This window comes from Cebus imitator, unplaced genomic scaffold (assembly GCF_001604975.1).
Source record: "Cebus imitator isolate Cc_AM_T3 unplaced genomic scaffold, Cebus_imitator-1.0 Scaffold3, whole genome shotgun sequence".
Lineage (NCBI taxonomy): Eukaryota > Metazoa > Chordata > Mammalia > Primates > Cebidae > Cebus > Cebus imitator.
This window is the reverse complement of record NW_016107318.1, coordinates 3,724,107-3,747,216: the sequence shown is the minus strand read 5'-3', so window position 1 is coordinate 3,747,216 and position 23,110 is coordinate 3,724,107. Positions and strand designations below refer to the sequence as shown.

The following is a 23,110-nucleotide window of genomic DNA, read 5'->3' as shown; positions in this document are numbered from 1 at the left end:
CTGATTTTTTAAAAAAGATGCTAGTAAAAGTATAAGAGAAATATTGGATGAAAGAGTGCTAGAATCAGCTTGAAAGACAACGAGACATAGGCAGATGGAGCTAGAACCATTAAGAATTAAAAATGAGCTCTCCTAGTGCCATGGAGGCTATCACACAAATCCTTAGTCATCATCTCCAACCATTCAAATCCTAACTCCACCACATTTTTGTTGGTGACCTAGGGCAAGTTAACCTCTCTGTACCTCAGCTTCTTCATCTTAAAGTAGAGATAATACTGCTTCTCTCAGAGGTTTTAGGAGGATTAAATGAGATAATAGATGTAAAGTATTAAAACAGTGCCTGGAACATAGTAGGTACTCAGTAAGTATTAGCTATTTCGTATCATCTTATTCATAAACATAACATAGCACCACTGGCCTTATTACTGGGAATGGTGTAGTGGAAGATCACAGACTTGGAAGCCAGTGACTTGGGCTGAAATTTTGCTTTTGCCATTTACTGGCAGTGTGAACTTGGGCAAGTTAATGTGTCTGTGACTGGGCTTTCTCTTTGGCAATATCAGAAAAATAGCAACCACTTCTAGGGGTTTTAGGAGGATGAAATGGGTTAAAATATATAAAGTGTTAACATGACTTTTTCCTTCCCTTTTCTCCTTCCTTGAAGACACACTGGGGTAAAGAAATTCCATGATCCCTGCTGTGCCTAAGCCACCCCAGTGGACCTGATCTTCTTGCACCACCCCTGTGGCTGGAGGTGTGAGATACCGACAGGTATATTTGATGGCCAGCAGTAGGTGGGTCGCTTTAAAGTGAATTGAACTAATTGATTAGTCAGTGAGATTGATTTAACAAGGTTGAACTAATAACCTGTCATGCAGAGGATGTAGGGATGGCAGAGTTTCTTTAACCAAGAGAAAGCACCCTAAGAAGAGATACCTCTCTTGTAGCACTTTGAATCCCACCCCGTCCATCCCAGCTCCCAAACACTCTGCGTCTCTGCCTTCTTCTCTTCACCTGACCCAGTGATCTTCAAATGTGGCCCTTTCTCAAGAACAGCAAAGCCTTCAGGGGAGATGTAAGGTTTATCACCATAGCAATTTAGAAAGTTAAAACTCACTTTAACTTTACTAGGATTTCTTATCTGAAGTAAATAGAAACTTTTGGGCAGACTAGAAGTTAAAGGTCTCAGACAATCCGAGGAATTCCTTGAAACAAAAGTTCACATAAGTTTTCTTTCCTTGTATTTCTTTTTTTTAATCTTAAATCTAACTTGACTCTTTGGATCTGAACTGGCCTGGCCTGCTTCCTGTCTAACCCTGCTAACTCCTGTACTTGTAATTACCTGTTTCTTCCCCAACTCCACTGGAGGAGTCTCTTCCTAATTATGTTGTACAAAGTAGAGGAGTAGGATTCGAGGAAGTTAAAGAAACAATTCCTACCCTCAAGACACAAGGGACTATTACACACGCACTGACATTATCTCATTTCAACATGCTGTATTTATTATACTGATACTATGTTTATCAATGTTAAAAGAGTGGTGTCACCCATAATGGCTGTATAGAATGAGAGATTAGTCAGCTACAGGGAGATCAAGAAAGACTTCCTGCACAAGATGGAACAGGAAGGATAGCAGGATTTAGATAGGTAATTTTTAGTGAGGGAAGGGCAGGGAAAATGACATGTTTTTGGCATTTGTGAAATATTTTATAATTAGAGTAAACAAAATGAAATAAGAAAAACAAATAAATAGAGACTGGAAAACCACTTAGGAGCCTGTAATACAATGTTTGCTTTTAAAACGATATGACACTCAATGAGAAAGGGCAGAAAAACAAGGTGTGGATTGAGAGGCAACATGAAAGTGGATCAAACAACTTATACATAGGTGCTGTCTCAGACGTGACATCTGAGACTCCAGAATTGGAAGTTAATGCCATCTAGTAAATTCATATATATATATATATATACACACACACACACACACACACATATATGTATGTGTGTATACATACATATATATATATGTAATTTTTTTTTTTTTTGAGACAGTCTCACTATGTTACCCAGGCTGGAGTACAGTGGTGTGATCTCAGCTCACTGCAACCTCCACCTCCCAGGTTCAAGTGATTCTCGTGCCTCAGCCTCTTGAGTAGCTGGGAGTACAGGCATGTGCCACCACACCTGGCTAGTAAATTCATTAATGTCGAGTTATGGATATGTCACTGTAACCCTGCATATGTATGTGTAAATATTTATAAATCCATATTTTCTAAGCATTTGAATAATTTGAAAACTAAGCAGGGAAAAGTGAAGGTTGTCTTATTCTACATATTCACTGAGTGAAATTGTTAAGTAAGAGGATTATTTCTTATAATGTACTATGAACTAGGATCAGTTCACAAGGGAATATGCAAGGGAGAAAGTAGCTAATGTAGTCCTGGAGGCACAGATAGTAGTTTGTCCAAATCGCAGGAAATGATGCTCCATTGAGCTTTGTAGTTATTGGACAATTTATAGAGTTAGTTTATTTCTGTCCCGTGTATTTTCTTAAAGAGATTAAGAAACTAGAGTATAAGAGGTAGGGGTTTGCAAACCATTTATATGTGAAAGGTTGACATCTTGTAAATGGACTGATTATCCCAAGATGCTCTAGAAAACAAAATCAGGATATGCTGAGTAAATTTTAGCTTCTGAAAATTTTAGTTCCTGTAAATTTTAGCTCCTGAAAACATTCAACAACTCATACAACTCAAATGGAAAGGATTCTTTCCTGAGTAGTGCTGAGTCTTTCTTCCCACATACTTAACGACATCCCTAAGTAATTTCTGCTTTGTATAGAAGACTGGACTAGATGACATTTTCCTGCACCCTGTAAGATTTGTGATTCTGTTTTCTCATGAGAGGTGATGTAGACAATCCTGTGTGTGCATAATAAATGGAGCCTATTTTGTTTCAATTTGTTCTCAGAATCCCTCCAGTTACATTTCTGTTTTACTCACATTAACTTGGGTCTTGGTAGTAGTGCCGTCTAGCTCAATGCCTGGATACAGTAGACACTCAAAACTACTTGCTGCTAGGCTGATTTACTTTTATGAATATACAGAGGAACAGAAGCACAATGATCGAATTTACCATTGCTTTCAACAGTAAACAGCCACAGAGTCCTGACTCTGGCCAACAGATGTACAGAAATGAGAAGAGATAATGGGCGAACATCCAGAATAAAACCTTAGCAAACACGGGTTCTGTTATCTATGAGTAAAGTAGCCTGAAAGATTTATTAACTCTGGTTACCTTAAGAGTTGATAGAATTGTTTCAGGTGGCCCAAATGAATGGAGAATCATTGTATTACCTCTCTATTTTGTTCTTTGCAACCTGGCAATGAACATATCCTCTCCTTCCTCTATGCTTCTTTGATCTTATTATTTCTCTTATCCTAGTGTCCAGTGTTTTACAGTTATCAGGTGAATTAATTTTTTCACAGAATATTCAAATACTTTGTCCTGTCTACTTCTCAGAATTCTAATCATTAACAAAGATACACAACTGTAATGTGCCAAGGTTCACAGGAAGAGATTTTAGAAAATAACCTATATTCCTTTAGCTCCATTTACTGGATAGCTCTTAGAAACTGTATGAAAAAGACTGTGTATGATAAGACTGTGTACATAGGTGTCTGGAAGAAAAGTGAAGGTGGGCTAGACAGAGAACAATGTTCTCAAGGCTTGTCAGGAGACTGTTGCCAGACACCAGAGAAAATGGCTTCTGACTGCTTTTGTCGAATCAGCTGGCAGACATCCTTGTTCTGACCCCAGCTCCCACACGTCTCTTGCCAGCCTTATGAGGGCTTTAGTTTTCCAGGCAATTCTGGGGTAAATTCAGTGCTCCTCTACCCACATCCATATAGATGTACCTAAATAATTCACATTCGTTTTGATTCTTTGGTAAAATCGTATATTTCCGCAAATTTCTTAGAAAAAAACATAATTTATAAAAGCAATGCATGATCTATCTAAAAACTTAGTGAATTGGAGACAAAGAAAATGAGGAAATAAAAAGTCTCTGTAGTTCTGCTGTCTAGAGTTAACCAGTGGTAACAATAACATACACTCCAGGCTTTTTTCTATGCACAAAATTACATATTTGGGTGTTTAAAAAAATGGAACCACATAATCCATACAGTTTGGCAACTTGCTTTTTAAAAAGTTAACACTGAATCACAAACATTAAAGTTTGCATATATCTCAATTATGTGAAATTAACAAAATTTATCTTTTGTTGGACACTTAGGTTGTCCTGAATTGTTATTATAATGAACGTATTTATTATTAATATAATGATAAATGTATTTCTTATTAATAATATACTAATGATAAATGTATTTCTTTCACAGAAATACTCTCCCTACATCTTTATTGGTAGCTAAATGATTAGTGTTTCTCTGAAGCCAGGCTATGGAGTAACCTTTTTCCAAGGCTGGGGCTGGGGGTTAAAGGTGGGGACAGAGAGTAATGATGAGTGCTTGGGCGGTACCCTAGTGTTCTAGAGAGAAGCCTGGGTGCTGGGCTTCCTTAGAAGGGGACTCAATTCCTTTCCACATCAGGTGACCACACTGCTGTTTGTAGGGGAGAGAGGAGAATCAGAAAAGCAATGTACCAAGTAACTCAAAACAAAAGGAGTTATACAAGCAAAAGCTCAGAGGAGCATGGTGCGTCTGGGAAAGATGAGGCCTTCACAGTGGTTGTATCAGAGGGGTTTGCAGGGGAGATGAGATTATAGAAGTAGGCTTCAGAAGCATCATCAAGGAACTAGCTGAGGAGTTTGTACTTCGTTGTGTAGACAATGAAGGTTTTGATAAAGAACATGTATTCTTCAACCATTGGTATCAACAGGCCAAATTAAGGTGTTTCTTTCTAGTAGTGGGTCTTGATTTTCTTTTTATTTGTGTTTTGGGCTTTGTTACATCATCTTTTAATGGTGGCACAATGGTCCAAGCCTCACTTTTCAGTTTTACCTTTTATTTGTTTATTTGTATATCCAAGATGTTTTCAAAGCCACCTTGTTTGTTCCACAACTGTTTGTTTGGAAGTCAAAGCTGGGATCAGTGACTTGCTTAGTTCTAACATGTAGCTGGGACAATTTATAGAACTGATTCCATGAAATGATCTATTCAAAATCATGGTGGTCAGGAAATGGACACATGAAACCACAAAATACATTGTTACTGTTAAGTCAGAATGGTAGTTTACAGAGGAACCCCTTTCCTCAAAGTCCTTAGAAAATTCCACTTCATACTTTTTGGAATGTTTTAGCCAAGTTAAGGCTAGGGTTAAGAGATGTAGCAAAAGGAATTCAAAATTAAGGAGAGTGGTATCCTTGTAGTTACCAAGCAGAAACTCTAAAAGTAACATTTGTCACATACCATTTTCAAATTAGCATCAGGTGCTCTAAATTCATTTCTTAAAACTATTTGTTAGCTTATCTATAATTTATTTATTTAAAAATACTTCTCTGAAATAAATTTGTGTTGGCTTTGCATTTACTGTTCTCAGAAGTATGAGAAGATCAATTACTGATATCAATGTTTGTTCTCCCTTAGGTGATTCTCTTTATGCATATTTGACTTACTATAGAAGTTATCATTTTTGTAGTTCTAATGTCAGTTTGAATTCAAATGATTCAAATGTCTACATCAGTGTTTCTGCTATCATTCATTTCTTTCTGTCAGTATTTTGCACAATAGCATCACTTTGTGGAAAGTGAAATAAATGTCATCTAACCTAGCTAATTTTTAAAAATTATAGAATTGAAAAAAAGGCTGTATCAACTAATTACCCTGATTTCTTCTTTTCTAGGTGACAATGGCCAACATCGGAATAAATGCAAATCATTCTCTGGAAACCTGTGAAACAACGCTTTTTGCTCTCCGGATGGCAACATGGAATCAAATCTTAGATCCTTGGGTATACATTCTTCTAAGGAAGGCTGTCCTTAAGAATCTCTACAAGCTTGCCAGTCGATGTTGTGGAGTGCATGTCATCAGCTTACATATTTGGGAGCTTAGCTCCATTAAAAATTCCTTAAAGGTTGCTGCTATTTCTGAGTCACCAATTACAGAGAAATCAGTAAGCATCTAGTTTAATAGGATGGTAAGTCAGTGTAGGACTAGAACAAAATTAAGAAATGTTTGGCAATATTTCAGTTAGTTAAATACCCGCAGCCTAACTGGAAAATTCAGAACTCATCATATAGTTTGAAGATACTTTTGTCAGATTCAGGTTTTGAAATTTGTCAAATAAACAGTACAATTGAACATTTTTCACTTGTTTTTGCCAATGGGAGGTAGACACAATGAAATGCTGCCATGGGAGTCACACTGAAAGCAATTTGAGCTTATCTGTCTAATTTATGCTTTGAGTGAATCATCTGTTGAGGTCTAATGCCTTTACTTGGCCTGTTTGCCAGAGAACATCTTAATGCAGTCTGCATAGTGAAATGGTTATTTTGAGATTACCACTCTATAGCTATTCCTTATAAGCTAGGCCTCATTTTTTGATCTGGCCTATTTTGCCTCTCATTATGTAGCCTCAGTTAATACATGCATAGACACCTGGAATTCACGATGGTTTATTATAACAACCTCTGCATATTCCAGGCCTGGCTGACAGGTTGTCTGGCCTTGCAATCCTGTCTAGAATGGGCTCATTCTTGTCATATTTGCCAAATACGACTGCTTACATTTATTACTATGAAGGTAGATTGTTGGAAGTGTTTTTCTTGATGTCATAGATAGCAATTTTCAAATAATCATTTTTTCCTCTAAAAATTTTAGTGCATGGTTGCACAATAAATAATTTTTAGAGAAACAAAGGCTCTATCTCAGCACATAGATGGGTAACTTGCATAACAGCAGTTTCAAAACTCTATCATGTATAGTATAAACAGAAGCTATGTGCCAGTGTTAGGTGCAAAGAACACTGGCAAAAGGTGCTTTAACTTGAGCCATTATTTGTGTCAGAGAACAAAAGAAACATAATCAATATATATTATTTAAAGACTATCTGCAGCTAGTGTGTTTCTTCTTTACACAAGTATATACACAGAGGCTGAGGCAGGAGAATTGCTTGAATCTAGGAGGCAGAGGTTGCAGGGAGCTGAGATTGCACCACTGCACTCCTGCCTGGGTGACAGAGCGAGACTCTTTTCTTTTTATCAAAAGAAAATTCTGTTGATAGCAGGTTGATTAAATTTGTAAGACACCATGTTCCAAAGCCTGTGCTACCAGTACCAAGAGGGGAAGATTGGCAATTTGCCAAGCATTTGGGGATTATTATAACGATTAACTAGGAGATCAAGAGATAATAATCTCTCCCCAAATTTTCCACTAATAATTGAGACTTTGTCTTTGCTTGTTTGTATAATTCAACCAAAAGAATTTCAATGCTCTTTCAAATTGTCCTAAGTCTATCAGAAATTAGGGTAGGTAGTCCTGCTTTATAATAGGGAAATTCATTTCTGTGTAAGAGTTCTTTGCTTTAATTAACTTGGATCCATTTAGAAATTATTCCTCCCTGTTAGGCTGATTTCAGATTCTCTAGGAAACCTGTGTAATTCAATGAGACTTAAATTATTACACTCATAAATATCTGCTTTTGATTGGTCATTTACATTGGAAGTCATTGTTAACTTTTAGTGAGTTTTGGTAAATTCCCATCAGTAAATTAAAAGGAATTAGGCAAATAGCCTCACTGAAGATCTAAAAGCAATAATTTTTCAGTAAGTTTAAAGAAGAGAAACACAAACATATTGGCACATGATATCCTTAAGACCAGTAAATAATTAATAAAACAAATTTAGGTTATTCTTATTTATAGAGCATATAGTAGATGCTCAACAAATACTTTCCAGGTTGAATTACAGACAAGAGTTCCTCAGTGTAAAATAAACACAGAATCTCAAAGTTTGGTGCAGTTTCAATTTAAACTGATGGTTATGGGTTATTGTGGTATATATGAGTGGATGTATGTATATACATGTGTGAATATGTGTGTGATATATATTTCTATAGCACATATGCTTTTAAAAAGCTGCTGCAATTAGTGACCTGTTATTACATTTCATAAATGCTCTCATTTGTTTCAAGAAATCTTAAAGCCCAGAAGACCTTTCAGATGGTTTGTTTGCTTTCAGAGGTGATATATATTTCATACAATTACATAAGAGTATTGATGTCATGTGAACAGAGACATAATTCAGAATCATTTTCTATCCTTCCTCATCATGCTAGGTACAAAGCTTCAGTGAATATTTCTGTGTATTTGGACTGAGGAGAGGCATGGAGAGGAAACTCTCATTTAGGGGCTCCAGGCCCCTTCTCGGACTTGAGGCTTCTAAATAAATGGCAGAATTCTTGCTCTATTGCCATGATGTCACCCTGGCCATATTCACTGCCTTGAGGAGCTCTTGCAACATGACTGTGTGTGAGAATGTATGAGTGTGCAAGGCTTTGAGGAGTGAGAGAGGGGTGTGCATATCCTAGGAGGATTATCTATGTTATCTGAGCATAGGTTTGGGGAACCAAATTGGTCTTAAAAATGATGTTAAAGCCAAGAAGTAGACATCAAAAATTGAAAAGAAAAAAAGCATGTGTTTCCATCGTTTTAAGTTTTTCTTCTGAGAAAAACAAAATTAAATAAAAAAATGCAACACTGTGCATATCTGACTTCAGACTTTTATTTCTGTTATTAGATGTGTCACATGTAGCCTGGCAATTTACTGTATGATGAATAATAGACTGGAACATCTACCAATAATTTTCATACAAATGTTCAAAACAGAAGTATATTTGTTCAGGTTTCTGGAAATAAATAGTAAAATAAATAGTACAAAGTTTCAATAAATTTATCAATTTGAGTATTTTTGGCTCTATTTCAAAACTCATAACTAATCTTCGGAGTAACCGAATTTCCCTTTGAACTGGGTAAGGCATTATCCAAACAACTTTACATACCATTTAAACATGATTTCTGGGTAGTTTTATTATTCTGGGCAAATAACGTAAACATGTCAGGATTTTTACAAGTCCTAGTGATTTTTTTTTTTTTTAAAGATGAGACCAAAGCCAAAACATCACACATAGGTTTTTCTGACTATGAATACAAAGATAGGTAATACTAATTCACAGTTAGCTCTGGGTACATCTAGATATCAGACCTTTAACTGATGGGTTTAACTAGGGTGATAGAAATGTTTTTCTAGAGGCAGAAAGTTTTTGTTTTTCTAGAGGCAGAAAGCTGCTTCTAATTATACACATAGCTAAAGTGAAAAATACCTGAAACTTAATACACACATATGTAGATATATTTGTGTTATGTGGTAAATGGTCTTGTTTACACACTTCTGGACTTGAGAAGTCTGTATTTGTTTTGCACCTACTCTGAGTTTAGAACCCAAATAAGAGGACTTGTTAAATACACAGTGAACTTTTTGTGAAAACTGTTACTAGCTTCACCTGTATGCCATCATTGCTCCAAATTAAATAACTGTTTAGGGTCAGATTATAAACGCTGGGGATATATATTTTATTACTTCTTAATCTAGGAGTCAAAGATTTTACCACCTGGTAAATAATGTTGGACTTCAACTTGTTACTGACACATTTTAATAGTAGATGAATTCCGTTTTTCTTTGTTATGTGAATAAATGTATATTGTGCTCTTCAGACTTGTTGGATTGTATAGAGATTAAATAGTGATATGTATATTTTGTTGTTTGCTTTGCTTTGCAACTCATGTAATTTCAGTGCTTTGACTAGTTTAAAACTTCAAACAAGTAACTTAACAATAAAGTTGGACTTTATTGTAAACTAATGTTTATCAGGAATGATTATTTTAGGAGGCCCATATAATACTTGATACTCTCGAACCTGAACTCCCATTATTTATTCATTTTTTAAATTTTACTTTAGGTTCTGGGGTACACGTGCAGATCACGCAGGATTGTTGCATAGGTGCATACATAATCAGGTGGTTTGCTGCCTCTACTCCCCCTTCATCTATATCTGGCATTTCTCCCCATATTATCCCTCCCCACCCTTTCCCCACCGCTGTCCCTCCCCTAGACCCCCACTACGACCCCCAGTGTGTGATGCTCTTCTCCCTGAGTTTTTTGACAACCTCAAAATTACAGCACCATAAACTCCCCAAAGGTTTGTATCTCACCTACAGCTCCTGCCCACTTGGAAGGGGAGCTCTGTTGCTATAATCACTCAGAGAACTCAGGTGACAAAACAGCCACCTTTATATGTGGCTGTACGTCATGCTACAGGGAGAAAAAAACAGCATGGTGAATTACGCAGAGGCTGTTAAAACTTCCATCTGGAGGCAAAACACATTTGCAGACACTTCTCCAGCTAACATAAATAATGTGGCTTTACTAACTTCCAAGGGGGCAGTTAAGTGCAATACTATGATATGTTAGGAAGAAAACTGAAACTAATTTGTAGACAACACTAATGACTGCCAGTTTAGGTAAAAAAAAATTTCATTCTTGTCTTCCTAATTGAATTAAAACAGCAACGATTTAAAAAAGTTGTTTTTAAAATTTAGGAATATCATGGCATAAAGACATTTAGGACTCACTCTTTGTTAAGTACTGACAAGCATGGTCTTATAATCTGTAAAGATAAGGTAGAATAAATGCCATATATGCTGTTTATAACTAAAAGAAATTTTAGATCATTAAAAGCACTATATAATCGAAAGAGGGAAATCTTGGTTCTTAAAAATCAGGCAATTGAAACATTTCTCTACAATACCAAGCATTGTTGCAGTATTAACTGAAATTGTTGTTTTTCTAATAAATGAGAATGACTAAAGTATTTTGCCTTTGCACTTTTAATTTCTTTCTAATATCAGGTATTTACCTTGATATAAAGGTAATTCACTGAGTTCTATCAAATTACTGGAAAACTTGAAGTATAATTGCACTGGAACAAGATAAAACTGTACATTTCTTTTCTTTTGTTTTCTCCAAGTGGGAAGAGTGCCTTCATTTTGATCTCAAACATGGCAGTGCACGAAGTAAGTCAGAAGCTTGGTAAAATTAAATCTTAGCAATCTTGAGATGTAGGTTCATATAAACCAAATGTTCTGTTCTAAGCTCCAACTGAAAGTTATTGCACAGAATTTTTGGCAGAGCTGTCTTTTTGCCCTGCATAAATGTCAACTTAAAGCAATATGATGAAGATATGATATATGATTATGAGAAAGTAGTTTGAAGGTTTTTGTGCTGTCAGTCTCATATTTGCTAAAGTATATTTTCAGTAAACAATCTAGAGAGTTTATGAGAAAACCATAAATATATCACTTTACCTTTATCTTATAATAAAGAAGAGGCAGGATTGTTGAAATCTGAAGGAACTATATCTTAAATTTGAAGTGCACTTTAAATTTTAACAAGGATCTAAACTCAGTCTTAGTGTTTTATATTTAACTTTATTTGAATTATTTTTAATGCCTGATTTGTAAAACCCCAAATTAACAAAATGCGTTGTGTTGTCATAATGCTAACTGCTATATTAAATGAGGCAATCTTGTACTAGATTATAGTTATTTAATTTTAGTTTTAGAAAGTGATACAGTTCCACATGGCTAGGGAGCCTCACAATCACGGAGGAAGGCAAGGAGGAACAAGTCATGTCTTACATGGCTGGCAGCAGGCAAAGAAAGCTTGTGCAGGGAAACTGCCATTTTTAAAACCATCAGATCAGGTGAGACTCATTCACTATCAAGAGAACGGCACAGGAAAGACCTGCTCCCATAATTCAATCACTTTCCACCCAGTTCCTCCCAGAACACATGAGAACTGTGGGAGTTACAATTCAAGATGAGATTTGGGTGGGGACACAGCCAAACCATAATATGAATGTATCATAATTTAAATAACAGTTTTCCTATCAATGGAGAATTGTTTTTGTTTCCAGTTATTTCCTTCTTTCTTTTTTTTTTTTTTTTTTTTGGAGTTTTGCTCTGTCACCCAGGCTGGAGTGCAATGGCTTGATCTTGCCTCACTGCAACCTTAGTCTCCCAGGTTCAAGTGATTCTCCTGCCTTAGCTTCCCAAGTAGCTAAGATTACAGGTGCCCACCACCATGCCCACTACTTTTTTCTTTGTATTTTTATTAGAGACAGAGTTTCACCATGTTGGCCAAGCTGATCTCAAATTTCTGACCTCAGGTGATCTGCCTGCCTCCCAAAGTGCTGGGATTGCAGACGTGAGCCACTGTGTCTGGCTCCCTCTTTCAAATAATGCTACTTCAATATATATGTTCTTATATTTCTATCTTTGCAATTTGCAGAATCACCAGATTAAACATGTTCATTTTCAATGTTGATATGTACTGACAAAATATGTACTGTGTAGTCCCATTCTCTTCTAAGAGAAAATGTTTGATTCTTGAGATCATCCATGGTGTATTTTAACAATCTTTCTATTTTTATCCGTTTAATTGGGTAAAATTAAGTCACATTTAAACCATACTTTATGTTACTTGTGTTTTCCATTGCTAATGAAGTTGAGCATCTTTTCATACAATGATTAGTCATTTACACCACTTCTGTGAATTAGTCATTTACACCACTTCTGGTGCTTGACTTTGTTCCATTTTTAATACATATTTTTTTTTTACTTGCAGGAGGACTATGTATATTAAGGATATTGACCTTTTATTTTTTATATATGATATGGTTTGGCTGTGTCCCCATCCAAATCTCATCTTGAATTCCCACATGGTGTGGGAGGGACCCTGTGGGAGGTGATGGAATCATGGGGCAGGTCTTTCCCATGCCGTTCTCATGGTAGTGAACAAGTGTCAGGAGATCTGATGGTTTTAAAAATGAGAGTTTCCCTGCACAAGCTCTCTTTGCCTGCTGCCATCCACATAAGATGTAATTTGCTCCTCCTTGCCTTCCATTATGATTGTGAGGCCTCCCCAGACATGTGGAACTGTAATTCCAATAAGCCTCTTTCTTTTGTAAATTGCTCAGTCTCAGGTATGTCTTTATCAGCAGCATGAAAATGAACTAATACAGTATATGTTACAATTTTTTTTTTCCAGGATGCTATTTTATTCTGCAGTGAGGGTGTTATTTTTCTTTCCTTATAAGAGTTTTAAAAACTTTTACAAAGTTTTAAGGGAGACATATTTTGTAGATTCTTTATTTCTTGTTTATAAAACATTTATCTCTTCAAAGATTATGAATATATCCCCTTTGTCATTTTCTACAAGTAGAGTTTTGTTTTATCTTTAGATTTTCTAAATTTTATGGATTTTATTTTTTTTGTGTCTCTTGTGAGGTATAAATTTTGTTTTCTCCCAAATGCATAGCCAATAGACATTCCAATAGTTTTTAAGTTACATTCTTGAAATCTTACTTTAGGTAGTGTATTAGTCCATTCTCACATTGCTACAAAGAACTACTGGGGACTAGGCAATTTATAAAGAAAAGAGGTTTCATTGGCTCACAGTTTCACAGGCTATGTGGAAGGCATGGCTAGGGAGGCGTCAGGAAAATTACATTCATGGTGAAACTGAAGCAGGCATGCCCTACGTGGCTGGTGCAGGAGGAAGAAAAAGAAGTGGGATGTGCTATACACTTTTAAACAACCAGAGTTCATGAGAACTCACTATCATGAGAACTCACTATCATGAGAACAGCAAGGAGGAAATCTGCCCCAAGACCCAATCACCTTTTATCAAGCTCCTCCTCCAACATTGGGGATTAAATTCAACACAAGATTTGGGTGTGGACACAAATCCAAACCATATGAAGTAAGTTTCCGTTAGTCTTTTTGAAATACTGAATTTATCTCATCTGGCCTCTGTTATTTACTCATTCTGGGAAATACTACTAAGACCATAAAATAATAAAAATGCTACTACTCTTAGCATTCAATATTGAACTTAAGACCCATCACAGGTTTTTCTAGTAAAGAACATAATTTTATGTGATATCATTTTCCCTTTTTTGCCAGATGTCTGCTGTGACCAACAGCATTGAGTTTCCAGGTGGCTAAGTGGGGTAGTTAGGAGCTGTATTGGGTTGCCAGGGATGCCATAACAAAGTATGCTGACTGCGTGGATTAGAACAACAGAAATTTATTTCCTTACAATTCTGGAGGCTAGAAACCAAAGTGTGGGCAGGTTTGGTTTCTTCAGAGGTCTGTCTCTTTGTCTTGTATATGATTATCTTCTCCTCATGACTTTATATGGTCTTTCTTCTGTGTGTGTGTGTCTATGTCTCAATTTCCTCTTCTTACAAATATACCAGTCACTCAATTAGGGTCCAGTCTAGTGACTTTGTTTACCCTTAAGTATCTCTATAAAAATGCTACTTCCAAAAACAGTGATTTTGGAGGATTTGGGATTAGAACTTCAACATATAAATTTTGGCTGGACACAATTAGTCTGTAACAAAAGTATAGTTAATGATGTTGAGATAAAGCTATGCTAACTGGTCCACACAGGTATTGAGCTTGTTAACTTGAGTTTATTGGCCCTACAGATAATCATATTGTTCTCAAACATTAGCATGCATCCTTTTTATTTGGAGTATTTACTAAATCATATGGTTGGGCCCCCACATCAGTGACTTAATTCAGTTGGTCTAGGGTGAGGCCAGATAATTTACATTTTTAACAAGGCCCAAGGCAATGCTAATCTTAGGAACAGACTTTGAGAGCCACTGGCCAAATCACCTAGGCTAAGCGGCAACATGGCATATAGCTATATAAGCAGCTTTATATATGAACTATATAATAAACTATGAAGCTTTTTTTTTTTTCGAGACAGGGTCTCACTCCATTGCCCAGGCTGGAGTGCAGTGGCACAATCATGGCTCACTGCAGCCTCAACTTCCAGGGCTCAAGCCATTTTCTACCTCAGCATCTTGAGCAGCTGGGACTACAGGTGCACACTACCAGGCCTAGCTAATTTTTTAAAAAGTTATTTTTTATTTTTTGTAGAAACAGGATCTCACTGTATTGCCTAAGATGGTTTCCTGGGCTCAAGCAATCCTCCCACCTTGGCCTCCCCAAATGCTGGGATTATAGGCATGAGCTACTTTGTCCAGCCTCATGAAGCTTTTTGACAACGCAAAGTTGCTCCACTATTTTATTAATGGCAATTTCACTAGTTTCCCAAATTGTATTTTTTGCCTCAACACAAAATCATTTAGAACTGAAAAATGTAAAAGCTGTGCAGAAAAGGGCCAGAAGAACATGAGAAGATATAGACTGACAGTAAAAAATGTACATTAAAAAAAAAAAACAAAAAACAGACATAAGTGAGTCAAGGGTTAGCTGGTCTAAAATCTCTTATTGGTTTCAAAAGGATTTTTGTCGTCCTGTAGACAGGCAAAATTCCCATAGTCATCTCTGGGAATATTGCTTATGTTTTATTATTCTAACCAAAGCTTTTCTTCTTTTTAAAGAAAAAGTCCCAGGTCATTTGGATTAATTTTACATTTTCATTCTTACACTTTCAACATTTATAATCGTCTTTGATCCTTGTACTTTCCACTCTTGTTTGAGCCCAGTTGGTCTTAAAATAATTTCCTACTCTAGTAAAATAAATCTTTAATAAGTTGTTGGCTCTCTAGGGGTGTACTGAGTATTTATTTTCCAAATAAAATATAATGCTAATCCTTTTCTTCTGGGACAAGTAAATTATTATAATGGATTTTATTCAAAATAATTAGAATGACAGTTGAGAAAAAGTGAATCAAAACCAAATAAAAATACTTGAATACAAAACACCATTCTAAAGACATTAAAAAGACAGTCTTTTATGCAACTCCAAATAAATGGTATTTCAAAGGTAAGAAAAAAACAGAAAAGCTTACTACAGAACTAAAATCCAGGCTATGCTTTTTCAAGACATAGTTCCATCCAGGAAAATTTCTCTCCTTCCTAAGAAGAATATGCCATTGTCTACTATGAGGTTTACAAAGAATATAAAATATAAACACAGATTAAAATATTTAAAGTACTCACTTTAAACGTTATTGTTCTGAAATCTCCATGCCAAGTGTCCTAATTCATAAAACTTGAACTATTCAAAGAGTTGAAAATGGCAATACTATACGGTTTTTTGAAGATTGTGATATTTGTCATCACTTTATGATTTGGGTATTATAAGATTAGTGATTTCTTCACAGAGCTACTCAAGAGAAAATATAAAACAGAGAGCTAAAAAGTGTCCTTAGAATTAAAGAAGCTAAGATTAGAAGTATTACATATTTACTTTCCAAATTGTGGTTAGGCAGATATTAAAATTGTGCTTTAGGGTTGCTTTCAGTGATGTCTTAAGAAATAATGACAATTTTCCATGATGTAGAATTCTCTAGAAAATCTAGTTGTGGCTCCTGAGGTTCTTACCCTTTTTCTGACTTGTGACACACTTCTTCCAGCCCTTATTAATCACACTGATCAGAAACTTGTGAAACTCAGAAAAGGTTTTACAAGAACCCCATGTGCCAATGCCCAGAGGTGCAAAGGAGCTTAGAATTATGTGGTGGTGTACTTCTGGGCTGTAATATAGTCCAACTGTAGAATCAACTGGCCTTTGCCTCCTGTGTTCCCTAATCATGTTGTTAGTTCATCTTCTATGGCTGTGAAGGTAGATTGCTAGTCCGATACTGATTTAAGCTGATTTATGGCTTATGTCCAACTAAATTATAAATATATTTTGAATCAGCTGACCCTTACCAGAACACTCTACCATAGATTGTAATCAATTCAGAATTAAGACAGCAATTCATTCTGGCCTAATGAGGCAACATCAACCACTTAGCCTGTGGGCTGGCAGTGGTGTCACTTGAAATGTGTTTAGGAACTTTCCAGATTCCTGATTTGTGGAGGAGGACAAGTATGGGGAAACATAAAGGGAATACTTTTAATGTCTGTAGTCTCAGAAGAAGAACCTACAGATTTCAAGAACAGAAGATGATCTGTCATCATATTATAACATTGCCTTTGGAAATAATTTAACAGTCATAAGTATTACCAGTAATTCTTTACAAGATTATAACCACGACCTGAAATTCAACTTTCAATTGTAATTCTGGGTAATTTTTGCAAGTAGGTAAGAGTGTCATTATCAAACTTTAAAATATTAACACCATCTGAAAAAAAAATCCTGTGGTTAGACCTCTGCTTGCCTAAGGACACATTTTTACTTATAGATACAAGCCCTTTACTCTAATAATTAAGAGATGGTAGATGATTATTGAGTCCCAACATGTGAGCTTGTGACTTTGCTTCATTGCATTGGGCACTGCAGGCAAAGTATCATCATGCTTTAATTGATGTATAGCTGTCTGGGTGTTCTTTTTTCCTAACTTTTCATTCTGTAAGGGTTATCACTGAGTTTTGAATTTCCTCTTAAAACATAATTATGACTGTTTTACTTACCTGCTTTTGAATTGTTTTTATTCTTCATTGTCTACAGAATAAGATCCAAACGACTTAGCATGATAATCAAAGATCTTCATTATCTTGTCTTTAGTGGATTATTTCTGGAGAATCTAATTAGTCTATGAATCCTCCTCCTCTGAGATTTTTGAGTCTTTTTCTATCATAATCAGAAGTGTTTACCAATAACTATGTTTATACTCTGTGACTGTCTGGATTTGACCATGTTTACATCTCTTCATTAGCCATAAAAATAAGATTCTCTTGCCTGGAATTTTTAGATTTGTAACCTTTGTAATTATTTAATCTGATCCTTACTGTGGTATTGTTATATCACTGTATTATTATGTCATTTTAAACAGAAAAAACACTATAGCTTGAAGAAGTTATTTGCTAAAATCCCAGAGACAAGATTAAAACATCAGCCTCTTAAGATCCAGGCTACACTGCTGCCATGAAAAAAATTTAAAATATGGTGGTATAATTAAAGAGCCTAATTCACAGGGTTGGACTCTGGTACCATTATTAATAATTCCATTTGTTTAATGTTATTTTAAAGTAACTGTGAAGTCCTAGCCAGGGCAATCAGGCAAGAGAAAGAAAAGGCATCCAAATAGGAAAAGAAGAAGTCAAATTATCTTTCTTCACAGATAATATGATTTTATACCTAGAAAACTCTAACGACTCTAGCAAAAGGCTTCAAGAACTGATAAATGATTTCAGTAAAGCTTTAGTATACAGTGTAAAAAAATCAGTGTAAAAAACCCCTAGCATTTCTGTACAACAATAATATTTAAGCTGAGAGCCAAATCAAGAACACAATCCCATTAATAATAGCCACACACACAAAATAAATTGCCTAGGAATACATCTAACTGAGGAGGTGAAACATCTCTACGAGGAGAACTATAAAACCTGCTAAAAGAAATCAAAGATGACACAAAGGAATGAAAAAAGATTCCATGCTCATGGGTTGGACAAATCAATATCATTAAAATGGCCCCAACTGCCCCAAAAATGTATAGATTCAACACTACCCCTATAAAACTACCTAGGTCTTTCTTCATAGAAACAGAAAAAAATTATTCTAAAATTTATACAGAACCAGGAAAGAGTCCAAATAGCCAAGCAATCCTAAGCAAAAAGAAGAAAGCCATAGGCACCACACTACTTGGTTTCAACTTACGTTGTAAGGGTAAAGAAATAAAAACAGGATTGTACTGGTTAAAAAAAAAAAAAAGAGAGAGAGAGAGACACACATAGACCAATGGAACAAAATAGAAACTTAAGAAATAAAGCTGCATACCTATAGCCATCTGATGTTTAACAGTCAACAAAAACAAGCAATGTAAAAAGGGCTTCCTATTCAATAAATGTTGCAGAGTTAGCTGGCTACTCATAAGCAGAAGATTGAACCTGCATCCTTATCTTTCACCATATGCAAAAATTAACTCAAGATGTATTAAAGATTTAAATGTAAGACCTGAAACTACATCCTTGAAGAAAACCTAGGAAATGCCATTCTGGACATCAGCAATGGGAAAGGGTTTATGACTAAATCCTCTAAAGCAATTACAACAAAAACAAAAATTGACACGTAGAAACTATCAACAGAGTAAACAGACAACCTACGGAATGAGAGAAAATATTTGCAAACTATGCATCGAGCAAAGGTCTAATATCCAGAGTCTACAAGGAACTTAAATCAACAAACAAAAACCAAATAAACCCAGTAAAAATGAGCAAAGAACACAGACATTTCTCAAAAGAAAATATACAGCCGCCAACAAACATGAAAAAGTGCTCTACATCACTAATCATCAGAGAAATGCAAATCAAAACCACAATGAGATACCATTGCACACTAGTCAGAATAGGTACTATTAAAAAGTCAAAAAACAACAGACACCGGCAAGGCTGAAGAGAAAATAAATGCTTATCTTACCTGATGGAAGGTCTTATCTGTGAGTTGTCCAGGTTCTTGGTGCATTAAACAAAGAATTGAACAAAATGCACAAACAAAGCAACAAAAGAATGAAGCAATGAAAGAAGAAGCAACAAAAGTGCAGATTTATCGAAACGAAAGTAAAGAGAGGGAGCAGGCTTAAGCAGGTGGCTCAAGAGCTTCGATTACAATGTTCTTTAGGGTTTTTAATCAGCTGAAAGAATTTGGTAACACTCCTAGGTGCCCTTTAGAGGCCTCCAATTGGTTACATCCTATGAAAAGTTGGCCTGTGACCAATCAGAGGCTAAGTAGAGACTTGGCCTGTGGTCAATCAGAGGCTGAAGTGGAAGCTTCTGTCTTGTTATACAGGAGCATCCTGTATGCTGCCTAATCTTGCCTAGAGCTAGCTGCACCTGCTGTTCTTTTGCTTCTACCTTAACCCTCAGTTATCCTCATTCTCTATTCTCCTACCTCACTTATACACTGTTGGTGGGAATGCAAATTTGTTCAGCCCTTGTGGAAAGCAGTTTGGAGATTTTTGAAATAACTTAAATAGAACTACCATTCAATCAAGGGATCCTAATACTGGGTATACATCCAAAAGAAAAATCATTCTACCAAAAGACACATGTACTCACATGTTCATTGCAGCACTGTTGACAATAGCAAAGACATGTAATCAGTCTAAGTGCCCATCAACAGTGGATTGGATCAAGAAAATGTGGTGCATATACACCACAGAATACTACACAACCATAAAAAATAACAAAAGAATGTCCCTTGCAGCAACATGGATGCACCTAGAGCCCATTATCCTAAGTAAATTAACACAGACACAGAAAACCAAATACCAAATGTTATCACTTATAAGTGGGAGCTAAACATTGGGTACACATGGGCATAAAAATAGCAGCAATAGAAACTGGAGACTATTAGAAGGTAGAGGGAGGGGGACTAGGACTGAAAAAGTACCTGTTAGGTACTATGCACAGTGCCTGGGTGATGGGATCATTCATATCCTAAACCTCAGCATCACACAATATACCTATGTAAAAAAACCTGCACACATACCCCCTGAATCTAAAGTAAAAGTTTTAAAAAATAAAGAAATGTGTATTTTATCATTAGTATACTACCCCAAATACTACTCATTAAATTTTTTGTCTTTCCAGAAATATGTCTATCCACTTTAACTTTGCCTTTTAAACATATTAAATAAAAAATCAAGGGAAATGAAAATGTAAAAAATATTTATTTTCAGTTCACTATTAGGTTTAAGAAATTTTTGAGCAATAAAGCCACTTGACATTATTAATGCAAGTATACTTCCATACCAATTTCAAGAGGCAGCTTGAAAAAAAAGATATGTATATGTGTATGTAAAAGGAAGGGGGTGGGAAATATATTTTTAAAAGTATGCTTTATCCCAGATATTGCACTAGGTGTAATTCTTAATCCTCAAAAAAACAAACAAAACAAAACAAAACAACCCATGAGACAAGTGTAATTATCAGTATTTTACAATGAAACTGAAGTATAGAAAAGTATGTGGTACATTTCTAAAAAGCGTTGTACTTTTTAATTTTTCCCAAGGCAGCAGATAAGAGGCTTTTAGTGGCCAGGTGTGGTGGCTCAGGCCTGTAATCCCAGCACTTTGGGAGGCCGGGGTGGGTGGATTATGAGGTCAGGAGATAGAGACCATCCTGGCTAACAGAGTGAAACCTCTTCTCTACTAAAAATACAAAAAATTAGCTGGGTGTGGTGGCACATGCCCGTAGTCCCAGATACTTGGGAAGCTGAGGCAGAAGAATTGGTTGAACCCTGGAGTTGGAGGTGGCGGTGAGCCAAGACTGCACCACTGCACTCCAGCCTGGGTGACAGAGAGAGACTCCATCCCAAAAAAAAAAAAAAAAAAAAAAAAAGAGGCTTTTGGTATGACTCAGTCACTTGGAAATAGCAAAATAGTGGGAAAAGACCAACTGATATGGTGTGGCTGTGTCCCAATCCAAATCTTATCTGGAATTGTACTCCCATTATTCCCACATATTGTGGGGGGAACCTGATGGAAGATAATTGAATCATGGGAGGGGTTTCCCTCATACTGTTCTCCTTGTGGAATAAGTCTCATGGTATCTGATGGTTTCATTAGGGTTTTCCACTTTTGCATCTTCCTGATTCTCTCTTTGCCTGCTGCCATACATGTAAGATGTGACTTCCTCCTCCTTGCCTTCCACAGTGATTATGAGGCTTCCCTAGTCATGTGGAACTGTAAGTCCAATTAAATCTCTTCCTTCTGTAAATTGCCCAGTCTCAGGAATGTCTATATCAGCAGCATGAAAATGCACCAATATACCAATTCTATTTGCTTTAATTCAAAAAGAAGAAGGGAATTTACTAGAATGGTGAATAATACTGCAGAACCTGGGGAGGTGAAAGTTGATGAACAACTCCCAGGACAATGTCAGGCTGATAAAAGTGAGTGAAAATCCAGTATGAGCAAGGGGCAGAGTCTTCTTTTGTGATTCACCTTTCCACTAGGGATCCAGGCAACCCAGGCCAAGGGAAAGCACTTTGTTTCTCCGAAACCCTGGGCTAATGTTGGGAGAGGATTGGAGAAGTAGAGAGGGAAAGACACTGGGAAAAGCTTTAGGCATTTTCTCAGATCCAGGACTGAAAGCAGGGTGTCATTTTTTACCTGGGCTCATGCGAAGTCAGCCATTTTTTGGCAACCCAGCAGTGTGGCCAAGCAAGCATTTTAGTTAGGTCAGAGATTGGTGCAGTTATTCTGGAGTGGGGCATGACCCCGCTACCAGAATTGAGTGACAAATTTGGAAAGCATCCCAGCAGTAGGCACTGGAATTAGGCTCTCTCCCATCACAGGTATGCAGTGAAAGGAGAATTTCTGAAGCCATGCTTTCTCCTAGTTGGTGAGATCTGCAGCCAGGGTCAGCTTTGCAACCTGGAACCAGTCTGCATGTGTAGTTGCTGTGTGCCCCAGCCTGCTTTCCTGAGATCATGGTGCAGCAGCTATCTCTCTGTTCCACACCCATGTATATCTCCAGGTGCTTGGAACACCAGAATAAAAGAAATAACTAACATCGAGAAGAGTTAAATGTAATTAAGACCCACAAAAGGATGAATGAAATGAAAGTTTGTGTTTTGAAAGGATAGATGAAACAGACTGCTAGGTAGATTAACAAAGAAAAAAGAGAGAAGATCCAAATAAACACAATGAGAAATAAGAAAAATGACATCACAACCGATCCCACAGAAATATAAAAGATGCTCAGAGGTGGTGTAAATATCTTTATGCACACACACTAGCACACCTAGAGGAAATGGATAAATTCCTGGAAACACAGTCTCCCAAGATTGAACCAGGAAGAAACAGAAATCCTGAACAGAGATATAACAAGTAATGAAATTGAATGACTAAAACAAAACAAAGCAAACAAAAACTTACCAATAAAAAAAAAGCCATTCAGATGGATTCACAGCTAAATTCTACCAGATGTACCAAGAAGAGCTGGTACCAACCCTACTGAAACTATTCCAAAAAATTGAGGAGGAGAAACTCTTCCCTAATTCATTCCATGAAACCAGTATCAACCTGAAACCATAATCTGGCAAAGACACAACAAAAAAGAAAACTACAGTCCAATATCGCTAATGAGCATGGATGGAGAAATC

General features: G+C 36.3%; 1 protein-coding gene across 1 annotated transcript in view; it reads left to right on the top strand.

Annotated features, from left to right (window-relative positions):
- The window catches only part of PTGFR (prostaglandin F receptor), a 40,375-nt gene extending 33,073 nt beyond the window's left edge, over window positions 1-7,302 (top strand). The window contains exon 3 of the mRNA XM_017531101.2: window positions 5,860-7,302. Within this exon, the coding sequence (XP_017386590.1) occupies window positions 5,860-6,141 (282 nt within the window). The 3' untranslated portion in view covers window positions 6,142-7,302. The remainder of the gene's footprint in view (window positions 1-5,859) is intronic.
- Window positions 7,303-23,110: the final 15,808 nt, after the last annotated feature.